The sequence below is a fragment of the Vombatus ursinus genome, unplaced genomic scaffold, assembly GCF_900497805.2.
Source record: "Vombatus ursinus unplaced genomic scaffold, bare-nosed wombat genome assembly UNPS02007612.1, whole genome shotgun sequence".
Taxonomy (NCBI): domain Eukaryota; kingdom Metazoa; phylum Chordata; class Mammalia; order Diprotodontia; family Vombatidae; genus Vombatus; species Vombatus ursinus.
Genome location: NW_020947390.1, coordinates 1,633,236 through 1,651,263, shown reverse-complemented (window position 1 = coordinate 1,651,263; position 18,028 = coordinate 1,633,236). Strand labels below are relative to the sequence as shown.

Genomic DNA, 18,028 nt, shown 5'->3' with positions numbered 1-18,028 from the left:
TTCCTTTTGGTGTTCTTTTTATTTACATTATTGTAGTCATTATTTTTCACTTGGTTCTGCTTATTTAATTTGTGAGTTGGTCTTCAGTTCTTTTTTTATGTAAGAATTACCTTTTGGTAGTTTCTTTCACTTATTTTCCTAGTCACTGCTGAGTTTTGTGTGTTTGGGGACTGGTATCATTTGGCGTGATAGAGGGAGGGTTATCCCTATGAAACTGCTCACTCTTCTATCTTCCCAACATTCTCTTTTTTTAAAAAAAGATTTTTATTAGAATTCATTAAATCATCGATCATTTGATCTTATACAAGTCAAGATTCCAATCCACTATTTCCTCAGGGTAAGAAGCTGATAAATGAAAGGAGAGTTTGCTTAACTGTACAACTAAAGAGGAGAGACTTGGGAACTCATACACACCTTGCATTATCCTAGGGCTGTGTACTTGATTTATTTTTGAAATCACAGTAAGAGAGTTTGTTTTATGGGGTCTGTGAGGCAGATGGCTAGGTTTATGCACGTGGTTTGCATCAATGTTGATTCATCAGAGTACAACGACATCACCAATAATCTTGCTTCATAAATCTTTATTGGTAAGGCACTTATATTTGCTTTATGAAGCATTGACATCATCCCAATTAGTAGGAAGGACTTTCTCGGCTTTAGCTTACGAGTCTGTAAAATGGAATTTAATACCTCCAGTATGGCATAGTGGCTAGAGACCTGGCCTCAGAGTAGGTACAACCTGGGCTCAAGTCTGGCCACTAACCCTTACTGGCTAAGTGAGCAAGGAATTTAACGTTTCAATGCTGTGCGGCCCTCAGCAAATTATTTAACCATGCAGGACTCCAACATAGCTCTATAATAAGACTATACATTTCAGAGAAGGTACTGGTTTGGAGTGTTAGAAGAAATTCCTCAGGGGGAGGAGCTCTCTTTATTGAGGAGAATCACAAATTTGGTAAAAAAAAACCAAAAACAACCCTGCCCCCAAAATGGATCAAGACAAAACAAAATAAAATTATTTATTATTATTTTAAATGGAAGTATTAATAATAACAGCTAGCATTTATATAGTACTCTAATGTTTGCAAATTGCTTTACATCTTAACTCCTCTGATAATAACAATAATAATATTTATATTGCAGAAAAATTGGAAAACAATTTTGAGAAATAACTAGGGTTAATAAAAGACAAGAATTTGAAATGAGATTTTAAGGTGACATCATATTAAGAATTATTCCACTTTTAAGGGTCAGTATGCATTTAGAGTATGATGTTTGACATCAGTGCTTTGATACCAAGAAGAAAAATAAAAATGGTAGAAATTCAAGGTAAGATATTTTTAAATGTGTACATTTTTAAAGCAAATACATAAATTTTGAACTTATGGTTATAACATTTATAAATATTTGAAAATGAGAATTGTTATAATATAAAACAATTAGAAGGGCATAGGTCAAAAGTTTTTTTTAAAAGATAAGTAACTTTAGGTGAATAGCTGAACATTCAATAGACAATAATAATGATTAGTATTAGAATCTTCCAAGAGAAGTAAGAAAGCAGTATGGTGTAGTCAAAGAACACTGGATAGAGGCAGCTAGGTGGCACAGTGAATAGAGCTCTAGCCTTGGAGTCAGAAGGACCTGAGTTCAAATCTAGCCTCAGACACTTAACACTTACTAGTTGTGTGATCTTGGGCAAGTCACTTAACCCCAATTGCCTCACCAAAAAATAAAAAACAACCAAAAACAAAGAACACTGGGTATCTAGGACATCTAGGTGGCATAGTGGATAGAGAGTTGGAATTAGGGAGAATTGAGTTGGAATCCTTAGATTAACAACTATGTGACATTGGACAACTCACTTAATTACCCTGTTTTAGTTTTTTGCCTGTAACATGGGAATAATACAGTGGTACCTACCTTGCAGGGTTCTCATGGCAATCAAATAAGATGACATATATAAAGTGTTTTGCAAATGTTAAAGTGATATAAGTATTGGGGGTTTGGCATAAATGGAGACTATGTAAAATGGTATAACCCAGAGGGAAGATGCTGGGGGACCATCTTCTAGGAGATTAGAGAATTGAGGCATGGACATTCTGGGTTGGCATGCCATATGGTGGGAGGCAATCTTTTACCCCATTGTCTGCAAAACCAGAACTGACCAGTATTGTTGGCGCATTTGTTTTGTTTTGGAATTCAGGTACAAGGGTGAAAGTTACTTCTACATCCACCGCTAGTAAGACCATTCAGTAAAGGGAGAGGGCACTATGGTTTGTCCAATGCTCTAGGCCAAGATGGGGGAATCTGTGGCCTCGAGGTCACATGTGGCTCTCTAGGTCCTCAAGTGTGGCCCTTTGACTGTGAAGTCAGTCAAAATGAAACTGACAAAGTCAGATTGACTTCACAGTCAAAGGGCCACACTTGAGGACCCTAGAGGGTTACATGTGGCCTCAAGGTCGCAGGTTCCCCACCCCTGCCCTAGGCCATGTGACCAGAGAAATGGGTATGGGATTTTGGCATTTTTCTTAGTTTTGTTCCATTCTAGGTGTGCAGAGTATATTCTGCATGCGAGGAGTTAGAGCCACTGGAGATCTGGGAGTCCCAAAATCTAGGCCGGTAGATTTTAGCCACCATCACAGTGGTTAAACTGTGAAGAGCAAGAGTAACAGATGCTGGCCCAGCTGGTATTTGGCCTTGAACTTGGTGGCACTAATGCTATGTAGGAATTTAGCTAAACAGTAAACCTAATCTACCTCCCCTCCTCAGAGACCAAGGCGGCATAGGGGGTGGGCATTATGTCTCCATGTTTGGGGTAATTGTATGTTGTTTTCTTGCAATGTATTGAAGCTAAATAGCCTTTTGTAAAAGCTAATTCAATGTGTTAACTGGTTAAATGGGAGTCTATGTGATAACAGAGACAGAAGACTTACCAGCTTCCTGGAGAATCCCATGGGGATAAAATAGAACAGGCTCGGCCCACAGTGGGACTTTTGTGAGCTTTTGTTATTACCTGAAAAGCTAAAGGAGGTGGAAGCAGACAGAGAGCTGAAAATCCATTCTACAATTAGGAATAGCTGGGGCCACACTTAAACTAGAGGTGAAATTGGAAAAGTTAGTTATGAAGATGAGAAACTACGCTTGGCAGTCTGGCGGTTTTACATCTCACTGCCCAGAACTGTTCATTTCAACAATGTTGACTGAATACTTGCTGGGTACAGAACATTGTGTTCTGCTGGGGACATATAAAAGTACCTCTCCTGAGGAACTTACATTCTACTGGGAGTAAGGGAGGAGGTATAAAAGGCACGTAAGTAAAAAGTACATATATTGCAATTCTGAGATTCTCATACAAAATGATTTCAAGATAGAGAGAATGCCAATACATGGGGGAAGAGAAAAAGTTTCATATAGGGTGTGATTCTATGAGGTTTAAGGGAGGGTAATCCAACAGCCAATTTATATCAAGAATGTTAAAACTTTTGCAAGAAGGAAGGTTAAATGTAGACTGAGCCTTATGGGGTGCATATCTTCAATATGAAATAATTAGTAGCTCAGGGCAGAAACAAATACACTAACTTGCAACAGAAACAAAAACTGTGGAAACAAGGAAAGGAGATAATTCTAGAAATAGAAATAAAAACAAATGATATTATGTAAATGGAGATAGAAAGATAAGACCTAGGAAGAAAATTAAGAAATGATATAATTATGATCATAGAACTGAAACTAGGTTTGATATGTCCTATTTAGATACATTTTATTTAGTGTTTGGTAAAACATTTAGTAAGTGACATTTGGTATAATTGAATTGGAGAGGTGGATTTCTGTTGCTAACAAGGTAGGACTTCCTCAATTAAAAACTGATTTGCTCCTTTAAAAAGGATGGTGCCTCCTTCTCCCCTCCCCCTATTCCCATTTTCTCTGGTATAAAGCTTGCAATGCCCAGGATGCGATTTTGTCTCCAACCTACTAGAGTAGCAGTGGGAAGGAGGAGAGAGGGCACACATAATCCTTTAGTAGACATGGAGAATTACATGCTCAAGAATAAAATGCTGCTGGCAGAAGGAAATTTGTTGATATGTCAGGAACCATGGACTGAAGAGGAGTTGCATCTAAAGGGGATGATGATGGTTTCTCCTCTTCCCTAGAAGGAACAGGAAGGCCCTTGGGAGTTATGAATTGTGTCCAGGGTCACTGCTGGGAGTAAACACTAAGCATAGGATTTGATTGACAGTCAGAGGAGCTTCAGCAGGAAATTAGCTTATGGCTATCAATCAGTTACTTAATCCAATCAACCAATAGGTATTTATTAAGTACCTGTTATGTGCTAGGAATTGTGCTAGGCAATGAGGATACAAATATAATCATTTTTTAAAAAATTCTCTAATCACAGGAAGCTGTCCATTATGGCTGCCTCTCAAGTAGGGTTAGATTTACCTGCCTTGTTCCAGAAATAAAAATGACAGAGAAACAAATCATGACTCCATAGGATGGAAAACTTTCTAACAATTAGAGCCACCTCCAAATGAAATAGGTTTTCTCTTGAGATGGTGAGTTCTCTGTAATTGTATGATCAGAGGCCAGATGACAGCTTGTCTGGGTGATTATTGCAGAGGAAATTTCTGCCTGAAAAAAAGGGCAGGATAGGCCTGGCTTATATGTAGGGTCCCTTAAGATTTTGTGTCTAGTTCAGTAGACAAAATCTTCAAAGGACCTGGCTTCTCAATTCCGTGTCAACTTTAACTTTCGGGGGAACTTCAAAAGTAATTCAAAAAGAATACACTAAAGAAAATCAGTTTGAAGTTCAGAGACATGAAGAATTGCAATTAGATTTTGGCAGAAAATAAGGATTATAATTTTCAAAGGTAAACAGAGAAAGCAGTCCTAGCCACACTTAAGAATCCAGAAGTAGATTTTCCTTTTTGAGGTCTTGTGAGTTCAACCTTCACCTGGATCCCTCTAATTTTGTTCATTTTTATACTATTAACATCTACTGGGCAAATAGATTGCTTCCCCATTCACTCCTCAATTTTTGAGATTGGCCTCATTTGAAATACAGCTATTTCAGATGAAAATAGAGAAGAAAAACAAACAGTCTAATAGGTAAAGCCCAAAGGTAGTTTTCATAGTCTCAGAGTGCAGATCTAGAAGTGCAAGGGACCTCAGAATCCTTTGAGTCTAAGCATCTCCTTTTACAGATGAGGAAAATGAGGCCCAGGGAGAGAAAGGAAGGAAACAAGTGTTTATGAAGAGCTACGACATGTCATACACTGTACTAAGTGCTTTACAAATATTATCTTGTTTGATCCTCAAAACAATCTTGTGAGGTAAGTGCAATTATCACCCCCATTTTACAGTTGAAGAAACTGACACAGACAGGGGTTAAGTGACTTTCTTAGGGTCCTGCAGCTAGTTAGGGTCTGAGGCCACATCCAGGTCTTCCTTGCTCCAGGCTAAGTGCTGAGTACTCTCCTACTTAATTACCTAAGAAGTTGTGACTTGCCCAAGAACATTGGCTCTGGTGTTAGAGGACATGGGTTCAAATTCTGTCTCTGATGACTTCCATATGTATCACCTTGGGGTAAGTTATTTAACTCCCCCAAACTTATTTCCTCATATAAAATGAGATGTTTGGACTAGATAATTTAAGAGGTTCCTTCCACCTGTAAATCTGTGATCCTATGAAAATTGCTTTTGGTCTCTACCTACAGATTCAAATTCAAACTCCTCTGTTAGGAGAGGCATTCCTTCATTGCCTAGCCCCACTTGGTGTATCTAGTTTAATCTCTCACTGCTCCTCAACACAAACCCTGTCCCAATCACACTAGTTTCTTTTACTATTATGGTATTCACTATACTCATGCTTGCCTTTACTTCTTTTCCTTGCCTATATTATCTTTCCTTCTCCCTTTGTTGTTGTTAAGTCATTTCAGTCTTGTCTGACTCTTCGTGATCTCATTTGGAGGTTTTCTTGGCAAAGATACTAGAGAGGTTTGCCTTTTCCTTCTCCAGATCATTGTATAGATGAGGAACTGAGGAAAACAGGATTAAGTGACTTGGCCAGGGACACACAGCTAGTAAGTGTCTGAGTCCACATTTGAACTCAGATCCTCCTGACTCCAGGTCCTACACTCTATTCACTGCACCACTTAGCTGCCTCTTTCTCCTCCCTACTTGTTGAAATTCTGTCTTCCAGGTACTAAACAAGCTCCATTTTTTCCATGAAGTCTCCCTCACTCTTTCAGACCATGTTTTTTATTATTATTATTATTATTGTTATTTTCCTTTTCTGACCTCCTAAAGCAATTAGACTGTATTTTAAAATTTAGGCCTTCATGACCTTTTATTGCTCTTGCCTCTACAAAGTACCATTGCAATACTTCATTGTGGTAGCTAAGGCAGGTTTCAATATGCTAGAAAAACTTCAACTATTGGACTGGCAATAGACTATGTCTACTTTCTGAGGACTAGCCTAGCTAAACCTGGTGAGGTCTATCACCACTGACCACTTGGCAATTAATATTGCCATGAAACCCATGGACTCATGAGGACCCATGAAACAAAGAAATGTAAGGGAAGTTCAAACCTGAAAAGACTTCGCTGACATATTTGTGTGCAAGGCTAGAGATGTGGTTAGGTAGGAGATAGACAATGAGATTGTCCCCTGAGCTTGAACCTGGGGTAATGCTGTCTACAGGACTCAAGTGTATGAGTGCATGGTTAGGGTTAGGGTGAGAGTCAGATTTAAGGTTATATGTGGTATGTCATTGATTGTGGTCCTTCATTCTCAAAAAGGACCCAAATGATATATATATACACACATACATACATATATATATATACATATATGATAAATTAGGGATAATCTAAGAAGGAAGGCAAAAAGATTAAGGAAGACTGGGCACTGGAATTATAGAGTGGGTTTTGTGGCAGACAGCAGCTTAGACTCATTGAAGGTACAGCAGAGTTTTCCAAATGAGATATAGAACTGAAGTGTAATCCATGAAACAATTTTCAAAATGCACAAAACCATTCACTGGCCTTCTTGCTGTTCCTCTCAGAAGATACTTCCTCTCCTGATTTGAGACATTTCCACTGGTGATCTAGAATTCTCTCACTCCTTATCTCTGCATCCTGGTTTTACTGGCTTCCTTTGAGACCCAGCTAAAACCTTACTTTCTATAAGAAGTCTTTTCAAGTCCCTCTTAACTCTAGTATCTTTCTGTTGTTTATCTTCTATTTATCCCATTTCTTATTTATGTAGCTTGTTTGTACATAATTGCTTGCATATTTTCTCCCCTGTAAGACTGTGAGCTTCTTAAGGACAGGGACTATCTTTTTATGTTCCCAGCCCTTAGCGTAATTCCTAGCAAGTAGCATGTGCTTAACAGATTTTTATTGACTGACTGACAAAAAAGTTAATAGGTTACTAACCATTCTGATATTTAGTTTGCATTAATGATGTATGTGTAGAAATTCATTTATAACTCTATCTATCTTGTACCAGAAAACCAGAGCTTAAAAATGTGATTTCTGATGTTTTACTTAGACGATCTACTATGAAATGAAACTAAAAAAATATGAAAATCTTGACTCATTTTCTCTGTACTCACCCAAATTCATCCTGCTTGATGCCAACTCTACACTGCATACTAAAATGACTATTTTCTGGTTAAGTCACATCACTGTCTAAGAAGTTATCTGCCTAAATTGGATTGATTATTTGAATATTGAGTGAATGGTTTTCCCTTAATAGTTGTACACATCATACCAGGTATTATGTAGACATGGTCTACAAAGAATAAGCATAAAACTAGAAATACACCCATCATAGTACTACAGTCCTCAAACTTCACATTTTAAAGTGGTATTTATGATTTTCTAAGTTTGATATATCCTTAATTATTATCTCTAATTGAAGTACAGAGTTATTTCATATGAAATATAATAATACACATTAGAATGGCAAATATTAATAGTCTTTCAATTTTAGACAGCCCAACAGCAAGAATTTATGAGGACCCTACTGTATGGTAGCCACTATGTCAAGAACTGAGACTACAAATAAAGGCCAAAAGCAACCCTTGATCTCAAGAAGCTCACAGTGTAATAGGGGAAACTACATGCAAACAACTATGCACAAAGACAATATGGAAAGGATAAACTGGAGAAGATTTGGAGAGAAGACACTAGAATGGAGGAGGAACAAGAAAGGCTTCTTGTAGAAGGTGGGACCTTATATGGGACTTAAAGGAAGCCAGGGAAGCCATAAGACAGAGAGGAGGAGGGAGAGAATTCAAGGCATGGTGGAGGGATGGGGTGCCAGTGAAAATGATCAGTTGGAGAATGGAGTGTCTTGGGTAAGGAAAAACAAGGAGACCAGTTTCACTGGATCTTAGAGTATGAGGAAAGCTTGAAAGATAGGAAAAGGGTCAGGGTTTTAAAGGTTTTAAATGATAGAGGATTTTATATTTGATCTTGGAGGATTGAATAGGGGAGGTGACGTCATCAGACTAATGCTTTAAGATCAATTTTACAACAGAATTGAGCATATACCCATCTCCGACTGTGCATCCAAGACAGCAACATTTGAGTTGAAAGGTAAAAAAAAAAAATCCAAAATTACCATTTTTATGATTTATGTAAAGCTAAACCCAAAGTCACTGCCTTTTTTCACTAAAACATTATTTGTTTTAGCACTGCACAGAGAAGCCAATGTCTATTTTGATTTTACATGTGCTATATAAATCCAATTTCTAGATTTCCTTATTGTCTACCTTGATACACACATTTCATTCAGTTATTCTAACTGTATCAAAATCACTCTCAAATTTTCTCATGAGAAGCTATTTTCTCTTACTTCAGTAGAATACAAAAAAGTTCTTGCTCTTCCATTTCTCAGCTGCACACTATGTCATGGTTTCTTGCTATGTGAACTTACATGTCAAGTGATCAAATTATGGATCCCCCAAACACAATGATTATATTTATTAATAGCCTGAGCTGACAGGCACTATTATCCTGAAAAACAGAATTCTAAAGGGGTTCCAAAGTGTTTATTGACACAAATGAAAGTATTCAACCAGGGTTGTATGACTACCACAAGGGCAAATCCATAATTTCATCATGAAGTTCATTAGTCTACTTGAATAGTATTTAAAAATTCATGGGGTACCTGTTAACAGGGAGGAAGTACACATTACTTTTTAGATTTTAGGGTTTCCTTTTTATATACCTATTCCCCTTACTATAAAGTATTTTATAATCAAATAGAATAACACTTAAAAAAACATTTCAGTCCAATACTGGCAAATTTCCTTGGTTCAATTTCATGAAATTCATGACATAACATTCAACTCATTGGTCTGTGGAGTTATTAGCTCAATGAAAGGGAAGAGGAAAAAACAGAACAATGAGGGCAATTTAATAGAGCACAAATATTAATAGGTCCTATTCATCATGGATTAAACCCCTTTAATTTTGAAAGTTGACTGGATCTGTTGAATGGCACAGTGGCAATTTTATATTTATATTTTACTCTGTGATCAAAAGTTGAGCCAGAGTGAAATGAATATTCTGAGGTGTTGCTTCCTTCTGCTGAATCATATCAAGGAAAATAAAATGGAAAAAAATAGCTAAGGCGTGAATTTTATGCTATTGAACAGATGACCAAATTTCTTGAAAAAACAAAACAAAACAAACAAACCAAGAGTATGTTATATTGGCATTTGGGAACTATGATGGCATGTATAAATAATAAGAGAAAATTAGGGAAGGAATAACCTGCTACTAACCAATAGGTTGCTGATAGTAGAGCAGTAGGACTTTGATCAAAACACTTAATTTCAACTAATCTTTTTAGTCATTTGGAAGAGACATTTCCAACCAGAATGTCTTTTTCGTTATCATGAAGAAAGCTAAATTCTACTGCTAACCCTATCTTTCTTTCTATTTTAGACATACAGCTAAAGTTCAATTTAGAAAACCATCCCAAATAGTTATGGAGAACTTGGAGCAGGAAACATTTTGAACCATTTTGTTGCTTGTGATGTAGAAAAATAATAGGATGAAAAAAGAATGTAGGACCAAAAACTAAATGATTACAGACGCTTGTGTAAGACACAAATCACCCATAAGGTTTTCAGATCACAGATTTTATGGTAAAACTGCAACTTATAAGAAATTATTCACTTTTTTAAAAATTATAATTTCTAGGAAGGAATGTAAAGACTAAAATGTGTACATTTTCCCATTACTATTATGCATGCTCTAAGGTAAGAAATGGTAATATAATGTAAGAGAGCTGCTAATATGCTAAATAATTTCCAATCAAAGTTTTATATACCCATTGGGGAAGCAAGTGTCATTTATTTCTTATTGGGGTCCCTAAATAATTATCATTATTTTGAATGTTTGCTATAAGTCTAAAGTATGGACTAAAGCTATTGTTTTGAGTCAATTATTTTCTATTTTGATATGAATTTAATAGTTGGGAAAAGCTGTCCACTGAAATTTGTGATACACACAAAAATAAAAATATGTTTCACTTACGGCCCTGATACTTTCAAAATGTCCGCGTTCCTTCTCAAAATCGATAGGCTGTCCCTTCAAAGTCCAGTAGAAAGAGACATCCAAACTGGCATCATGAATTGCTTTGCAATTGAGGACAATGCTTTCTCCCACTGTTAATTCTGTCCTCTTGGGAGTAAGTTCTATCCTTGTAGGTTCTATGACAATACATAAAGGAAGAAATGGTGAGACTGATTTCCATGAAACATTTAGTATTTAGCTTAACTTAAAAACCTACAACAGAACATAAATATTGCAATTGTTGAAAGTATATAAATACTATACTTTCCAATTGTTAATTCAAATAAATAGAATCCTGATAAGATAAATTATCTGCTTCCCAACTACAATTTTGTATTAGATACATTCACTGTATAATGGAAATCCCACTGTGTAGTTCACTTGGTCAACATTCACTTAATTAGGAAATGCCACTTATTCCAGAAGAGGAGAGAAGAGAGTTAATAAATGTTACTGCTACTTGATGCCTGAATAACTGTTCAATTTAGTGAAAACAGTGATTAAACTGGTTTGTCGGAAGAAAAAGAAAAACAGACTATTGATTAAGCCCAAGTTAAAAGTACCCTGCTGCAAATCATGAAAATGAATCTTACTCTTTGGCATCTTGGCATTTTGGACTAGAGAATGCCATGTTATATTCTTCTGAAATGTAGTATTACCAACTAGGATTAAATTGGAAAGACAACATAGAATTTCCAATATGCTCTTTTCTTTTAGCAATCCAACGTGGTATTATGTTTTTGAAGACAAAGAGAAAGGGCAACATGAAATATGTACTTTAGTATCATGTTGGTATTTTTTGTCTTTTCTCCAGATCCTCCTGTCCTGACTCTGTGGTATGCAATAATATGTGTGGAATCACAAGGCAGAGAGAATCCTATCTTTGCTGGTCTTGTAGGATCTCACCCATCTTAGGAGGATTGTGCTAACTTTGGAATCAAAGGACCTAGGTTCAAATTCTGTATCTGTGTGACCTTGGGTACGTTACTTAACCTCGCTCTGATTCAGTCTCCTCATGAATAAAATAAGGGGTTGGACTGTATTATGATATGATGATACCTCTGTAAATCCACAGAGAGTTCCCCTTTGTGACATTCCTGGATCAAAGCATCAGAAATATTAAATTCCCTAATATTTGAATTACTTCTAAGGAGCCTTTATGAGTGAAAAAACGTACCATAGGACAGAACTTAATTTAAGTATGAAATCTCAAGAAATTAAATACCCTGTATAGTACAATCAAGAAACTAACATCTTCAGAGAAGGCAGAACACACAAACTTAATTTAATCAGGATACAGTATTGTGGATAAACAAAGATTCTGGTTAACTAAGGATTAAGAAGAAAACCTTTTTCAATCTCTGTCACTGAATATATTCTACAAGGATATTGGTCTCCTTACTGTTTTAGGTCAGCTAGGTGCCATAGTGGATAGAGCACCAGGCCTGGAATTAGTACAATTCATATTCCTGAATTCAAATCTGGCCTCAGACACTTACAGCAGTGTGACCCTGGGCAAGTCATTTAACTCTGTTTGCCTCAGTTCCCTCATCTGTAATAATGAGTTTGAGAAGGGAAATATAGTTAGCTTTTTATAACATGACTATTATGGAAGTTTTTTGCATGACTACACATATATAACCTATATCAAGTACCTTGCCTTCTCAATGAGGGTGGGTGTGGAGGGAAGAAGGGAGAAAATTTGGAACCCAAAGTTTTAAAAACAAATGTTAAAAATTGTTTTCACATGCAACTGGGAAATAAGATATACAGGCAATGGTGTATGGAAATCTATCCTGCCCTATAGGAAAAGAGAAGGGGAAGGGGATAAAAGAAGGGGGGGATAGAAGGGAGTGCAGGTTAGGGGAATGGGTATTCAGAATGCACATTTTGGGTTGGGGGAGGGGTGAGACAGGGAAAAAATTTGGAACTCAAAATCTTGTGGAAGTGAATGTTGAAAACTAAAAATAAATAAATTAATAATAAATCATTAAAAAAATGAGGAAAGAAGTTTAAAATAAAAAAAATGAGTTCGAGAAAGAATGGCAAAACCCTCTAGTATCTTTACCAAGAAAAGCCCAAATGGTGTCATGAAGAGTTGAACATGACTGAAAATGACTGAACAACAACTCCCTACTGCTTTAGTGGATAGGTTTTACTTAATATAATTGAATTTGTCTTTGATTATTTGGAATCTTGCATTGCCTCAGGCTAATTATTATGAATCATATCAATGGTGATGATAGAAATCTATAGACAGACAAAGTATAGAAAATTGCTTTATGTCTGTGGTAACCACTGAAAGTTTCTTTTTTAAGAATAATACCAGTGTACCAGTTTGCTTTCATCTCATCTGTGTGTCTCGTAAAGGCCGAGTCATTGCCTCTAAAAGATACCACAGAAAAAGTCTGGCACAGTGTTTGGTACACAGTGGTGCTTAATAAATGATTCTTCATTGACTGAGAGCCCAGCTTTTTATTAAGCACCTATATGCCAGAACTCACTGGTGATGATGATGATGTTGATGATGATAGGTCACATTTATAACACTTCTAAGAGTGTATAAAGTGGTTTTGTTGGGTTATGAGACCATAAGATCATAAATGAATATCTGAAAAGGACCTTATAGACAATCTAGAACTGCACAAAAAGTTAGGGTTCTAGTTAATCAAATTGTATTGTATGAAGGTTTATAAGGTAAAAAACAAAACATACTCTGTTTATATTATCTCCTATCTATCCATTGAAATGTGTGGATAAAAGCATTACATCATGTTCCTAGTTTTGTTGTGATGGGCATTGCTAGTTGATATTCTCTGCTTCAAGTGTTTGCTTCTGCTGCTTTTAAACTATGACACATTCATCATATTAGAGTATATATATATATCTATATATCTATATATATATATCTATATATATATATATCTGACATCTAGTTTTCCTTTTGATTATACTGGGAAGAACAGATGTCATGAAAAGCATCACAGTCATTGTTTCCAAAAGAAGCTACAGGAAAAGTCTGGGACAATGCTTGGCACGCTGTAGAAATTTAGTAAATGACTTTTGTTTGACAATCAGTCACTAAGCATTGATTAAGCACCTGCTGTGTGCCAGGATTGTTTTAGAATGTTGATGAAGTTACATCATATTTGTAAAATGTGACTTTTTTTATAAAGTGTATAAAGTGGTTTTGATAGATTATGAAATCATAGGGTCATAAATAAAGAGCTGGAAAGGACCTTAGAGACAATCTAGTATAGCCACCCCACTTTTACAGATAAGAAAACTGAGATCTAGAGAGGTTAAATGATTTGCCCAAAGTTACCCAGCTAGTAAGTGCCACAATAAGGATTTGAACCTAGGTCCTCTGATGATTACAATAGTTTTGTCAAGTATTATCACTTTATCAATTATTAGTGTATTGCCACCATTTTACAGGTGAGAATGTCAAGTAGCAGCTAATTGTTTTTAATCAAGTGCAACTGATGCCCCATCTTCATTCTCCTACCCCCTGACTTTTTGAAATAATTACTACCCACCTAACTTGTTTCTAGACCAACTTCAAATGGCTGTCATTAAAATATGGTGGGTTTAATGTTGATATGAGAACCAGATATTTATGTCTGGGCAACAGGCAAAATTTCAAAAAGTTGCCCTTTGCTTCTTTAGTTTTTATTCAAAAAGAAATCAGTACTCCTGTGGCAGACTCCCTATACCTCCCCCACACCCACCAAGGTTTAGAAATTCATAGATTTGGAGCTGGAAGGGAACTCCTACACCTAGTTCAACCCTCTCTTTTTTTAGATGAAAAAAAAATTGAGGTACAGGGAAGGTGACTTATCTTAGGTCACACATGTAATAAGCATCAGAAATGAGATTTGAAACCAGGTCCCATGATTTCAGAGGTTGTGCTCTGGTCTCCTTCAACAATAGAAAGATAGTATTTGTCTATATTTGTTCTTATGTTCCTAATACTCTATGGGTACACATATGCACAATATTAATATCCTTTTGTTTACAAGCAAAAAGTTTTCTGGTAGGGAGAGAAGTATATATGAAATTTGTAGAGCATGTCAATAGAATTGCCAGATTCTCTTACCTTTTACAAATACAGAAGCTAGGATTTCAGCAGAACCAAAGACATTTTCCCCATGGCAAACGTACTTTCCCTCATCTGATTTAGAAGCATTTAGGATCCGGAGACTCCCATCTGGAAGAATAACTACTCTGAAAATGATCAGAAAAGGAATTTTTCCTGTATTACTGCAAATCAATTAAGTTATAAGAAACTCAGATGACATCTGAAAACACTTCCATAGTAATAATAATAAATAAAACAAAGAATCACTGTTGGAGTAAGTGATGGTGGGAGAAACATTTTACCCTTCCAAGAAGGTCTGCAACCAGCCTAGGTTATATCTTCTTCTATTCAAAGGCGTTATGGGGCAATGGGCTATTTTTTTTTTCTTTTGACACTTACTGACTACTAATTTGAAAACTTGTGGGAAAAAGGTGACCCTGTATTTGGTTATTAAAACTTGCTACTATAACATCTCCCAGTGATATTTTAATATTAAGCACAACTATTTGCCCTCAAACTGAGAGTGACCTTAGAAATCAAATATAAAAAGATACCAGGGTAAAAAGTAGAGGAGGACAGGCAGGGAACATAAAATTAATTGTATACAGTCCAAAGATGATTTATGGCAGTTGCTCTGCAGTGCAAACTGTGCAGCAAAGGGATGAAAATGAGATCTGCAACTTTGGTTGCTCACTCGGCAATTTTCTCCCTTAAGAATTTGATCTTCAGAGTTTGAATTTGGGTTTTCTCAAGATGTTTGTTAAAAGATGACCTCAAGTCCTGGATGGAGGTGGAAAATAATACATTATTAAAGATTTCTAAAGTTCTAAATTGGGACCATCATATTTATTAGCCTTTGGGAAGGCCACTGATTAGCACTGGAGGTATGCAAGTATTTGAAGTAGATTATTTATGGGGTCTTAACTCCTGTGCTCGGCTAAATCTTTAACAAATAATAATGAAGTGACATTCCTGTAAGCCATTAAAGTTGGTCAAGCATTTGGACTGTATTACTCATTTGAACCTCAAAACAACTTCAATTGGTATGTGAGATAGGTGCTATTATTTTTTTCCATTTTAAAGATATAAAAATCGAGTTTCAGAGAGGTTTAAGTTCAGGGTTAGGCACAGGACTTGAACCTAAATCTTTCTAACTCCAAATCCAGTGCTTTAATCACTATGCCAAGCTGTCTCTGGCAGCAGCTATTTCTCTTTCTTTGATACTAGAGTTTTATCTGAAGGCCCCTTACTACCAGTAGGACTATAGTTCCCTGAAAAGGGTCAGTAGTATGGTGGCTAGAGTTCTGGAACTGAAAGGCAGGAAAACAAGGGTTCAAATCTTGCCTTGACCAGTTACTAATTGTGGAACCATGGACAAATCAATTAACCTCTCTGAACACTGTTTCTTCTTTTATAAAACAAGAATAATAATTACTTTAGTAGTTACTTCACAGGGTTATTGTAAGACTCACAGAAGAAGTTGTAAATGATAGTTTTTCCTCACAGTAGCCAGGGCCTTGGCAGTTATTCTTCTCTAAGAATTCCTAAGGAATTCTCCTAATAAGGAGCACGTGGGATAATATCATCCCCTTCTGGTCATCAGGACCTATTTCTGACATAAAGTTGCAGCCCTGATTTTTTGTAGTTATCTCTCCTCCATAGTCACTAGTGAAAAATTCTCTTTTCTCAAAGCTGATACTAATGTTGCACATTCTAGAGGCATCCCTGAGTAGAATGTAGGAAAATAATGTTTATCCAACAAAAGGGGAATGGTTAAAATGTTATAAATTAATGTAATGAAATATCATCATGCAATTATGATGAACTTATATGAGGAATATAAAGAAATAAGGAAAGGACTTTATAAAAAAATTAGGCAAAAAAAACTACCAGAAGTTCACAGTGCATGTAAGTTATGATCATATAATAGAAAAAGTGAATGAGAATGGATGGATAAATGAAGAATCCCAAAGCAATCTTGGAGGAAGCTACTGAAAAGTTATGACACTTTAAACACTGAAATTCATTTATTTAAATATAAATAGTTGTAAAGCAAGTTCAGTTATTTCTATTGATGTTTACTATTAGGTTTATAATAAATCATTTTTAAAAAAAGGAATATTTATTTCTACTAGTTCACTACTTATTAGTTCCCTACAGAAAGTAGATTAAGTGCTTTGTGACTTCCATGTTATCAACCCAACAGCTTTTACTTCAACCATTTGATTCACAATAACATTCAAAGTGGCAACTGATGCAAATACATGCATATGTGAATCCATATACCTTTAACCTAATGGTTAACAATAACAATAGCTAGCATTTATGTAGCACTTTAAGGTGTGCAAATGTTACCTCATTATATCCTCCCAACATTCCTGTGAGATAGGTACAATTATTATCCCCATTTTACAGAGGAGGAAATTGAGAACCATAGAGGCAAAATGACTTGCCTGGGGTCACACAGCTAGTATGTGTCTGAAGATGGGTTTGAATTCAGGTCATCCTGACTCCAACTCTAATGCTCTATCTGTTGTATGATGACCAAGCTGCCAGCTTTTAATTAGATGAATTCTAGCATTCCAAAAACAACAATGACCATTCCTATCTTTCTGTGTCTGTGTTCCAGTGCCTATGTGGCCCTGGAATATAGGCAGACTTTCTTGTCATCTCTGTTGAGATCAGCTCATTCTCCCTCCCTCTTATGCTCTCATATTTTTTTCCTTCCAGCTGGTCCTCTTTTATGCATTACCCACTTGCCCCCGACCTACCCCAATGCCAACAGGTCACTTGAAAAATTATCCTGGATTTCGTTCTCAAGTGCTAATCTCCACATCATACCACAACAGACCTATGGAAAGGTCCAAAAATGTTCTCCTGTGATATTCTCCAATCTAAGAATATGAGTATTGAAATTTAATTAGTTATTTCATAGAATCAGAGAATCTCAGAGTTATCAAGAACCTCAGAGGCCATTAAAAAAATCCATACCCTTTGTTCTGACTGGAGGATTGTTCCTGGACCAATATTTCAGAAATACCCCAGCCATGAATCACTTAATTCTCTACTTCCCTGACCATCTTCTTCACAGCATCTCTAATTGCCTTTCTGCCCCATATGTACCTTTTAAACTACCCTTTACACCACTCTCTTCACTACACCCCTCCCCAAAATCTGGAATCTCGATCAAATGTACTGTACCAATTTTCCCAGAAGGAATGGGCCAATCTCTTGCCTTATGACTCTATTTACTATCCCTGTCCCTATCCATATCACTTCCGGACAAAAGAGTCTCTCCCTGGTCACCATTCTCCTGTATGTTGTCTCTCCTTGTTAGAATATAAGTTTGAGGGT

General features: G+C 36.3%; 1 protein-coding gene across 1 annotated transcript in view; it reads right to left on the bottom strand.

The window, feature by feature from the left end:
* CNTN5 (contactin 5) overlaps positions 1 to 18,028 on the bottom strand; it is a 541,975-nt gene that overhangs the window by 146,951 nt on the left and 376,996 nt on the right. The window contains exons 10-11 of the mRNA XM_027849527.1: positions 14,693 to 14,820; positions 10,555 to 10,730 (exon numbers count right to left, since the gene is read on the bottom strand). Of these exons, the coding sequence (XP_027705328.1) occupies positions 10,555 to 10,730; positions 14,693 to 14,820 (304 nt within the window). The remainder of the gene's footprint in view (positions 1 to 10,554; positions 10,731 to 14,692; positions 14,821 to 18,028) is intronic.